The sequence below is a fragment of the Semicossyphus pulcher genome, unplaced genomic scaffold, assembly GCF_022749685.1.
Source record: "Semicossyphus pulcher isolate SPU_LCO1_2020_fin unplaced genomic scaffold, fSemPul1.0.p SCAF_9, whole genome shotgun sequence".
In the NCBI taxonomy this organism is placed as follows: domain Eukaryota; kingdom Metazoa; phylum Chordata; class Actinopteri; order Labriformes; family Labridae; genus Semicossyphus; species Semicossyphus pulcher.
This window is the reverse complement of record NW_027211770.1, coordinates 13,079,790-13,090,356: the sequence shown is the minus strand read 5'-3', so window position 1 is coordinate 13,090,356 and position 10,567 is coordinate 13,079,790. Positions and strand designations below refer to the sequence as shown.

The following is a 10,567-nucleotide window of genomic DNA, read 5'->3' as shown; positions in this document are numbered from 1 at the left end:
ACTATTTAAAGAGCTGACAATTTGCAAGTGCCACAACAGGACTCAGACCAAGGGCTCTGATTAACTATAAGTCATGTAAAGTCAAAGTTACAGACTAAAGTCAAATGTAAATTGAATTGAAATTAATAGATCATTGTTTTAATTTAATCTAATTTAAGTGCAAAATAAACACCTGTTCAAAGGAACACAAGGTGATGATGCTACATAACTAACTAATCCTTAATACATTCAGTAGTATTGTTTCAGGATTTTAAATGACAAACATCTTCATACAAACTGAAACACTCATTTAAAACACAGAGCATCACAGCAACGTATGTTCTGAGCGAGAACAGCCTCTCTTCAGCTTAGAAATATCCTCAAGATCATCATCATGGCGACAGCTCCTCCTCCGACCTTTCCAGCTCCCTTCACTGCCTCTAGTTCTACAGCTTATATTGTGCATACAAACCTTTGCTGATTAAGCTGCTGAAATGCTATTCCAAACCTGCCCACCAGCTGTCAACCTCACCTCAGCTGAGTTACCTGTTTACACCCCAACATTTACTTATATCTTTGTTTGCCTGAGGTTACCGTTCCTTCACTGCTGACCCAAATTCTGCCTTTTGACCAGGTAAAGATTCACGTAATCACATCTTTTTTTTGCCATTTGAGTCTTTTGGGCACCAATTATATAACCCAGTGTTAAACATTCTGTTTCCAAACAGCCATTGTTAACAGATTATTATTGATGTGGCCATGGTGTAATGGGAGTCCCTTTTTTTTGGCTGTCACTGCCAAAACAACAGAGAGGAAATAGCAATGAGGGTGGTAATTAAGCCAAGCTAAATTAGGTAATCAATTCTTTCTGTGGCTTATTTTGGGCAGAACGTGGAGTGAAGTAAATCTTACTTTTTGGCTAACACGACTTGCATTTGTGTTTTTGTAAAGCTTCTTTCTAAGAATCTGAAAAGGCTCATTTTACCAACACAAATTAAAACATAAACCTTGTAAACAGGTGGTGCTGAGCATAAACAGTCCCCTTTATTTTATTCATGCCCTGAAGTCAGCCTGATCTGTGACAAAACCTTAATACCTGAAACAAACTGAGCGGCAAGCTCTTATTTTATTGAACAGGGATTTATATTTGAGTCGTGATGCGGCTTCGTCTCTTTAGGTCATACCTTCCTCAAGAGGAGCATTAAGAGGGTGACTAACACTTCCTTCAACAGAGTACGTCATCGACAGCGCTAAAAATAGAACGACCTGGAATGTGACTGGAATGCTGGAAATGGTGTTAGTCTTATGTGTGTGGTTTGTATTATTATTGTTATTATTATTATTATTATTATACACCTACACAGACCAACACTGTACACTGTGAAGGGCTGTCCCTGTTGCTTATTTCCACTGACATTACTATTACCAGCTCCCCTGAGAAGCAAGTTTTTCTACCCCTCTGTTCCTATAGAAACATGCCATAGTGTGCTATCGCTCTCTCTCTCTCTCTAGATCTATCTATCTATCTATCTATCTATCTATCTATCTATCTATCCATCAGTTCATTCTTCCATTAAACCTTCCAGGCATGAATGTACTATCTCCAATGTCTTTCTCTTCAGGTACCCTTCCAACCCTCTTCCCCGGTTATTTATATTCGCCATTGAATCATATATTGTCATGGATGTTACGCCTGCGCAGTGCAACGCGTGAAAATCTGAATCATCGATGGAGAAAGAGAGAGAGAGAGAGAGAGAGAGAGCGAGAGAGAGGTGACTGTAGAGTGATGGGACCCGGCTGAGGGAACAGCAGCGAGTGATCACTCTCCGAGCTGGTAATGACAGGTAAATGACGATTTTAGTGATTTTTACGAATACCTTGTTGATGTAGAAGCTCAGCTGGATTGTTGCTTTTATGTACAACATATCTGGAAAGCATATTTCCTGTTTATTTTCGTTCAACGGGGTCATCCTTGCACGCGATATCATCTTGCACATCTGGAAGTAGCGTTCATATGAGGAAATCGTCGAAAAAATGTTCTTTTAAACTTTGTGGTGCCACCTTGTACCCAATTCGCAGTTCCTGTTAATTAAAGGCGTTTCTGGCTTTGGTATCTTAATCCTATGAGATAAAACTTACCACCTAAAGCTTGCACCTGCAGATGTCATTTTAAAAGATTACATTTTCCAGATGGTTTAGACGTCAAAATAGCTGTTTTAGTCCAAATGCTTTGATGTAAAGTCCGCTTTTCTAAACTGAATATAAAACGTCTTGTGTGTCTGTGTGAGTCTCATGGGGGGTTGGGAGGACGGATGGATGAGGTCTGTTATCAGACTGGCGTCACATATTACGTCTGTGTGTTTTCCTGCTGGGGCTGAGAGCTGGATGTAATAATGGCGTTCAGCACCACGGATAGCTCCCGGCTCAACGGTTGAAAGGACATGTTGGAGGCAGGGTTACACACTTATAAGAGACTCGCATATTTCTTCTGTTGATTGTGCTGATATATAAAGATATTATTTTTCAAAACCTAGCATGATTGAGGTTAAGAGATAAGATAGGTCGAGATATTGGGAGGATCAGTTTTATTTTGATAACATCTCGTTTTCTGTGTTGTTGATGAGGGAAAAGGAAAAAGGATAAGAATGAAAAGACCTTACAAGAGTAACAGTGTACATCTGCGAGTTTTTAGCTCATCTGACTTTAGTTTCTGACCTTTCTCTCAATTGTTTTGGTTGTATTGTTTCAATATAGCCACACACATATGTCAATTAAGTTACTTATCTGTAAATCTTGAGCCATTTATGCTTGTTGTTTGTGTGTTTCTGTATGTTTGAGTGATGTACCACACAAGGTCAAGGACACTGAATTAGTCTCTGATAACTGAGGCTAATTTTTGTTTTGTTTATTTAAAAAATGTGGTATTGTAAGTCAACTTATGACTGAATCATATAATGTGAAAAGTCTGTTTTTTTTAAAAATCCCTTAAATAACTACAGTTCTTTACTAAAGTTTAGGGTTTTAATGCAAGTAAATAAGGGCCTCAATGGAGCCTCTATAGCTTTGAAAGTAGTGGCAGTGTATAATAAACAATCAATCCATATTTTGCAGATATGATTTGGCTGGATAATGAATATTCAAGCTTTCCTGAAAAGATGCAGATTCGGGTACAGAGAAACTTAATAGCATTGGGAAAGAGCCAGATGTTCATGAGAGTCCTCAGCAGGAACAAATTAAGCTGTAATACGATTAACATGAGGTACCAGGGAACTGTGCGTCTCATCTTAATGCTGCTTTTCACTCAGTACACTCATATTATGTATCTCACTGAAACCCTGACATTTCCTGAACACTGGGTGAATTCATGTTTGACCATTTTGGACATGAGACACTCCCCATCCCGTGTACACATTTCTGAATAACTATCATCTCTTATTATCTGAATGATGATAAGGATGTTCAAATTACGAACACGGTGTCTGTAGACTGGAATGCAAACATATTAAATGTCTACTGCAAACTTTTTTCCCCCCAACAAAACAAACTTGTTTGAGCTTTGTTGACATTTGAACAATATAAAGAAACAGATCCCTGAAAAAGGAAAGGTCAAAGGATACATATTGTAAAGCCCATTGAGGTAAATTATATGCAGTAACAGAGTACCTATATTTTATTATTGTTTTACAGAGTGTCTTCTTTTCTATTTTTAGAAAGTGTGTATGTTTTATACAGTGTATACCTTTTATTCTTTATTTTATGTTACATTAATCTGAAGCTCTTCTTATATCTTTTATATTTTATGAGGCTGACTTGAGGAGCAATGCACACAAATTCCAGTGCACCTGTTCTGTCCTCTACCTGTGCAAATGGCAATAAACATCTATTCCAATAAATTAGTGGCTATATAGACAAAGTTAACTTGATGTCAGCTGTCAAACATGAGCAGAAACATTGAAGACATGTTGATGTCCTTTATGGCTTACCTAATTAAGGATCTGAAAAGTAACCACAGCTGTATGTTAAGACATGGGCTTGATTTTAAAGGTGCTCTTTTGCACTTAAGCTTGTCATGTACCATTCATTAAGTAAATGCTTCTCAATACTGTTTACTCTAATAACCACTTAATAAAACTACAATATGTTGTAAGTCAGCCATTCTGGGATATGATTATTTTCTTCTTTAGAGGTGTGTAACTACTTATCATTGACATAAGATATGTCATAGTAAGCAGCTGGTTTTGATTCAAGTTTGGATTTACTGACATTTTCAAAGGGCAGTTTCTTTGTCTATTTGTCACACATATAAAACGAGTACAGGATGCTGCTTTGGAACCATAAAGAAAACGAATGTGCTCCTGAGATGTAATTATTTTTTTATCGAATTTCTCAGAAACTCTGCCCGCACCAGGATCGATGTTTTGTTCCCACTTCTGTTCCCCAGTCTATTGCTGTTGTGGCGCTACAGACGCAGCAGCCGAGATTTAGTGCGAGCTGACAAAAACTTGAGACAAAGTTATGTGTGTTTGTACAAAAGCACCGAGCTGTGAAATGCCTCTGGATCTCAAATGGATACTTGGGGAATTGTGAGTGTGTGTATAATATTATTTCCTAGAGCAACTGTTTGCCTTTTTTTTATGTTCTTTCTTTTTTGTATGGAAGATTAACTTTAATAGCAGCAAAACAAAGGAATGTACTGTATATATCATGTATATTCAGCTGTTAACATACAGCCACATTCACTAACTGTATGTAAAACTGTACATATATTTTCTTACTGTAAAAGCACATATGTTTTGGATGTAACAGATCTATTAAAACACGTCCCAATTTGTACATGTACCATCACAGTTATTGTGAGATAGAGCATATCGCATTGACAAACGTTGAACATCATCTGTAAGAAGAAAAAGCATGAAAAACTAAACAGGATATGTCCTTGATTTATATGTCCTATGAAACTTTATAAACTGTACACATACTGGTTTATTTATTTGATGCACAGCTCAAATAAATGGTTCTGATGTTGTTATACTTGAATGCAACACAATAAGAAAATGTGCACGTCAGCACTCTGTGTATTCATCCGACATAATATTGAATCCAAGTCGGAGGACAGATATAATATTTCATGGCTTATTTCATAATGGCCGACAAGAAGAACGCATCATTAATCTCAATGTACTGAGGCACCGACGCCTTCAGCTCCATGTTACGTAACTCTCTGGCTCTGTGTGTGTGAGGGGACGTGCTGCTGTGTATGAATGTGTAAATGTACAATGTGCAAATCGTGTGGGTGTTCTCTTACAGCAAGTGTGTGCTCATGCATTCATGCATATATGTATGTGTGTTTGTGTGTCCTAAATCAGGTAGACAGATGTGAAGGATGACTTCCTGCTCAGAGATCTGTGGGTCAGACTACGGAGAGCAAACTCAAGCCAGCGGGAACTGCCAGCAGTATGGGGTCCGCTCCTACCTACACCAGGTACAACACACACACACATGCATACACACAGAAAATTCCCTCCATCTTTACAGCCTTGTGTTATAATTACTTGGCGAGTTTCAATGTCCACATCTGAAGCATGTCTCTAATCTCTTCTCCAGTTTTATGAGGAATGCACAGCTTCCATCTGGGAACGTGATGAAGATTTTCAGATTCAGAGATCACCGAGCAGGTGGAGCTCTTTACTCTGGAAGGTGAGGTTACAAACGGAACCACGTCTTACCTGCTGTTATCTGGATACCCACAATGTTGTTCCAAAAGACTGCAAGCAATGAGGTGACTTTATAACAGGCTCTCTCTTTTTTTTTGGCAGGTCTGTCTCACGTTCGGCACCTTGATCTTGGTAGTAGGCCTCATAGTTGTGTTGGTGGGTTATGGCACTCCAGCCAGGATCGAAGCATTTGGCGAGGATGATCTGCTATTTGTTGACAGGTAGGAACACGAGACAACAGTGTATTAACGTAAGGGAGCGGATTGAATTTAATTAAATTTAAACTACTTTTTAAATCCAAGGAGGGGCAATAGTACCTTAGCTGCACATAAAAAACATTAAACACAAGCAAATACAGAGAATAAATAATGATACATAATAAGTTAAATTATGGAGTAAGATCTAGATTTTTTTTTACTGATAGTTAAGTAGACTGATAAACATATGTCAGGATTTTTCAGGTCCATTGGATTTGCAGATAACGATGCAACACTTCCGATCTGCTTTATTATTATTATTATGCTAATTTCAAGCTTCATATTTCAGTCTGATGCCTGTGCCTAGCTTAGCATAATTTACAGTTAAGAAAAACTCACACTGGTGCTTTGTGCAGGCCCTCATACTGCAACTGTTTTTAACTGTTCCAAGGTCAAGGCTAGTGGGTAAGGGAGATCGGCATTTGCAGTGGCAGCTCCAAAGCTTTGGAATGGCCTACCATTTTCCATCAAATGTTCCCCCTCCATGGACTCTTTTAATATAAAACTCAAAACGTACATGTTTTCAATGGCCTTTGGTTGCCCTTAGCGTTTCTAGTGTTTTAGACACATATTGCTTTGTATTTTTTCTATTGTCATTTATTGTTTTTTTGGTGTGCCGTTTATTTTAACTTGTAACTTGTACAGCACTTTGGTCAACTCTGGTTGTTTTTAAATGTGCTATAGAATTAAACTTGACTTCATTGACTGAAACGACTCAGTCAGTTCTGTCCCTTTAAGAAACGCCGCCCCGACAAGCCCACTTTCTTCTGATTGGCCTGCTCTTTATGACGTCACAAAGTACAGCTTGTAGAAAAAACTGTGTGAAACCTGGCGTTCACAGCAGCCTGCAGACTGAGCTGAGAGGCCTGGGGATTAGTCCAACATACTTTTACCTACAGATTCACCCACGTTTAGTATTGACATCCAACTTTGTAAAATTATATATATGACTTAAAATGTGAAACAGCATAATACCCCCTTTTTTAAAACTATTTGTCTGTTTCTTGAACAGCCACGCTGTCAGTTTCAACCGCGCGCTGGATGTTTGTAAGCTGACTGGAGCTGTGCTGTTCTGCGTGGGAGGCACCTCCATGGCTGTGGGTCTCCTGCTGTCTGCCTTTGCCAAAAGCTACTCCAAAGAAGAACTGTATCTGCAGCAGAAGTTTAAGGAGAGGTTGGCGGATCTGCACGCAACAGTCGGTAAGATTTCACTCTCTACTAACTTACTATAGCACAGTATAAAATGTAGGTTAGAAAATTCAGACAGTAGTAAAGTGTGAGGGTTTTTTTGTGCGCTCATTTTGTATGAATGAACGACAAAATAGAACTGCTTTCATCGCAGGTACCCCCATAATGAGGGCGCCGACCCCCGGAGAGGGAAAGGTGCCAGTCACACTTTCCAAAGTCCAGAACATTCAGCCAACGACGACAAAGTCAGAGACCTGACAGCAGTCCACATGAAGTCATACAGTGAAGATGTGTGTGTGTGTGTGTGTGATGATTGATCGGTGTGCAGACTTTGCGTGAGCGGCTGTCGATCTGTGATTTTTTTTCTTATTTTGAAAGGTCAGCTTACATGACTGATAGTATTGGCTCTTCATCTTTACTCGCCGCGTTTGACATTAAAGCTTGATTTTTTTAAGGTGCGGAGGTAATATAGCTGAGTAAAGTTTAACTCCTCTGTTTGAGCATCACTTGTATGAAATTCATTATAAGTCTAACAGAGCACATGCAGCCTTATACGCAGAGGAGAAACCACAGAAACAAATCAATAGAACACAGCCGCTGAACAACAACATCGTAGTTAAGATGTTTTTCTTTCGAGAGGATCCACATTTGTGAGATAGCATGCTGGAGGGTGTAGAGATTGAAGTTATTGCTGATTGGCTCCCATTCACACAAATGATCAAAAGAAGCCGCGAACACAGCAACCATTAGCTCTGCCTGGTGTCTCGGAAATCAAAGGAGTATTTCTTTATGCTTTGTGTGTGCTGTGTGTACATGTGTGCAACTTCATTATAACGGAGTGAGAGCTGTCAATGAAAACCGCACAATACAACACATGTGCTTTACATTATAATCACTTCTTTTTAATGCTGTTTACATGCAAGAATGGAGAAGTCTTTCGACATAATTTGCTTGAAGTTCACGCACAACCAGAGCGGATTAGAGATGAACGCAGATTAGAAGAGACCTTAAGGGTAGATTTCACACTGACATTTTCTTCTGCCTTATTAGGCTTTTGACCTTCAGCGAATTTTCAGACAGGATCGATAGACGAGACCAGACAGACTGATGAAAGATGCATCGAACTAGAAAGAGCATGCAGAACAACAAAGCCCGTCACTTAATCAAGGCTTTACTTTTTCCACATAATACAAATCATTACCCGCGCGTCCTTTTCTCCCTGACACGAGACTCTGTTGCCTTTTTGCAAACAGTTTCAATCAAAACAGGCTCAGCTAGGAGTCATGAGTGCAGGTGCTGTGTGGGTAAAGTGGTGCAAAAGGGAGCATCAAGAGAGGCAGCAACGTGACACAAATGTTACATAACAGGGGAGGGTGAGGAGAGCAGGAACAGCTCTCTGGTGAGATCACATCAGCTACATCGTGTTTGACAGCATGAGACTCTCTGTCTTTAGTCTGTGTGGACACAATAACTGCCTTCCTGCGCTCACAGAAAAACTTGAAACTACATGACATATGTTTCAGTAAGCTGAAAAACATTACAGTTTTATACATTTGCTTTAACTTCCAAGCACAATAAGCTGTTAAAGGTCATGTTTTGCTGCTTTTAAGATGTTCTGTTTCATTAATGTGACCGTGCCACTTTAAAATATGTTGTTTTTGGTTGTTTTGTTTGCACACAGATACAACAAACAGTGTAAAAATGCAGATTTCTTTATGTACTTGTCACAGTGGTAGTCACAGTGCCGTCAAGCTTCTGTGCATCAATGCTGCAGAAATATATAATATCTCTTTCTCACATCCATGCAGCAGCAATGCCACATACTGTACTTGCTATATCAAACAGTGATGAATAACTATGCTCATGTAAGTTGACCTTTGAATATTATTCCATCACCCTCCACTCTTCCGTCTTTCTACTTTTACTTTGAAAATCCTGTTATGTCTCCGATACAACGCAAACACGTAGCTCTAACTATGAAGAACAACACATACGTAATTAAGACACTGTTAAGCTGCAGCCCACTCTTCAAAGAGAGACACCATGCTGTTATACAAGCTGTTATGACCCAGCCCTCCAGTGCGGTCAGAGCGTTATTAAGTGATCGGTCGATGTGCTGACAATGTCGTACTTCTTGCTGTGATTTGTGACTTTAATTTTCTTCCTTTTATAAACCAAAGTTGAGTTCTGCAAATTCACAAAGATTCTTTTTTTTGCTTTTATTCTGAAAAATGGTCTCAGAGTTTAAATGTCTCCTGATGTAACAGTGGATTCTCCCAGTGATATGAAAAACTATAATGTACTGTTACTGTACTGGAGGTTGGATTGGATAAAGAACAAATATATATATATCAGTGTCTATATATACAGTATGTCTATTTTTCAAAGAACACAATAAAAATATCTGCAGCTTAAAATGAGTGACCATTCTTTCTAAACACAACACACTCACTAATTTGTCAGTGCAAAGAAATACTATCTCAATGTCACCGCCTAGCAAAGTACGGTGGCCGACAAGGGCAATCATGCTGTAAAGGCCCAAACAGTTTCCATTAGAAGAAACAGGCTGCAAATTCACAAACGATGCAAATTCAAAAACACATGCAAGATGCCAAAGCAAATGCAATGACAGAAACGCGCTGCAAATAAAAAAACGTGCTGCAAAAGGCTGAAACAAATGCATTAACATCAAATGTGCTGCAAATACAGAAACACTGCAAAGTCAAAAACACACAAACCCAGAAAACACACGCAAAAGAAAAATCCAGTCAAGACAGCGGAAGCGCTCCAGGCCTGTAGTTGCATGTGTGTTTGACTTTTGCACGTGTTTTGCGTTGCAGCGCAATTGCGCTTGCCACTGTAGTAAAGAGTAAATACCTTAAACAATAGAAGTATGATAAGTTGTTTACTGAAGGAAGTAAGCTAAGTGGGAAAAGATGTTTTGGCAGAGAAGAAAATAAGTAATAAAATATTTACATTGCACCAGGTGATGAATGTACAGACAGCGCATGATATTAATCGTAACTGTATAGGATTATAGTGAAAATTAATATTGCACAAGATATTTAAGTGATGTAATATTACACATGGTTTAAATAAGCAGAATGGAAAACTGTAGCTTGTATCCTCTTTTAGATTTTAAGATGCCTAAAATACTGTGTTAGTTAACTATACTGTATCTGTCTGAAGATCATTTTAAGGAGAAAAAACTGAGAATTATTTGGGGTTTTTTTTCATTAATTAAACGGCTCCAAATTGTCAATGGACCCGACATGCTAAGCCATCACTACTCTGTGTGGAAGCTGCTTATGTAATCAATCAGGAGAGTCATTTAGATAGGAGAAGTGCAGGAGGGTGTGAGTGCTATTCAGAACCTTATTAACACGCACACACACACGCACACACGCACACACACACACACACACTAAA

The 10,567-nt window shown here is 38.9% G+C and overlaps 1 protein-coding gene across 1 annotated transcript; it reads left to right on the top strand.

Annotated features, from left to right (window-relative positions):
• Positions 1-1,738: 1,738 nt before the first annotated feature.
• nrsn1 (neurensin 1) lies at positions 1,739-9,544 on the top strand. The gene is made up of 6 exons (XM_069656295.1): positions 1,739-1,823; positions 5,346-5,461; positions 5,584-5,676; positions 5,796-5,914; positions 6,963-7,150; positions 7,293-9,544. The coding sequence occupies exons 2-6, from the start codon at positions 5,363-5,365 to the stop codon at positions 7,394-7,396; spliced, it is 603 nt and encodes a 200-aa protein (XP_069512396.1). The 5' UTR covers positions 1,739-1,823; positions 5,346-5,362; the 3' UTR covers positions 7,397-9,544.
• The last annotated feature ends 1,023 nt before the right edge of the window (positions 9,545-10,567 follow it).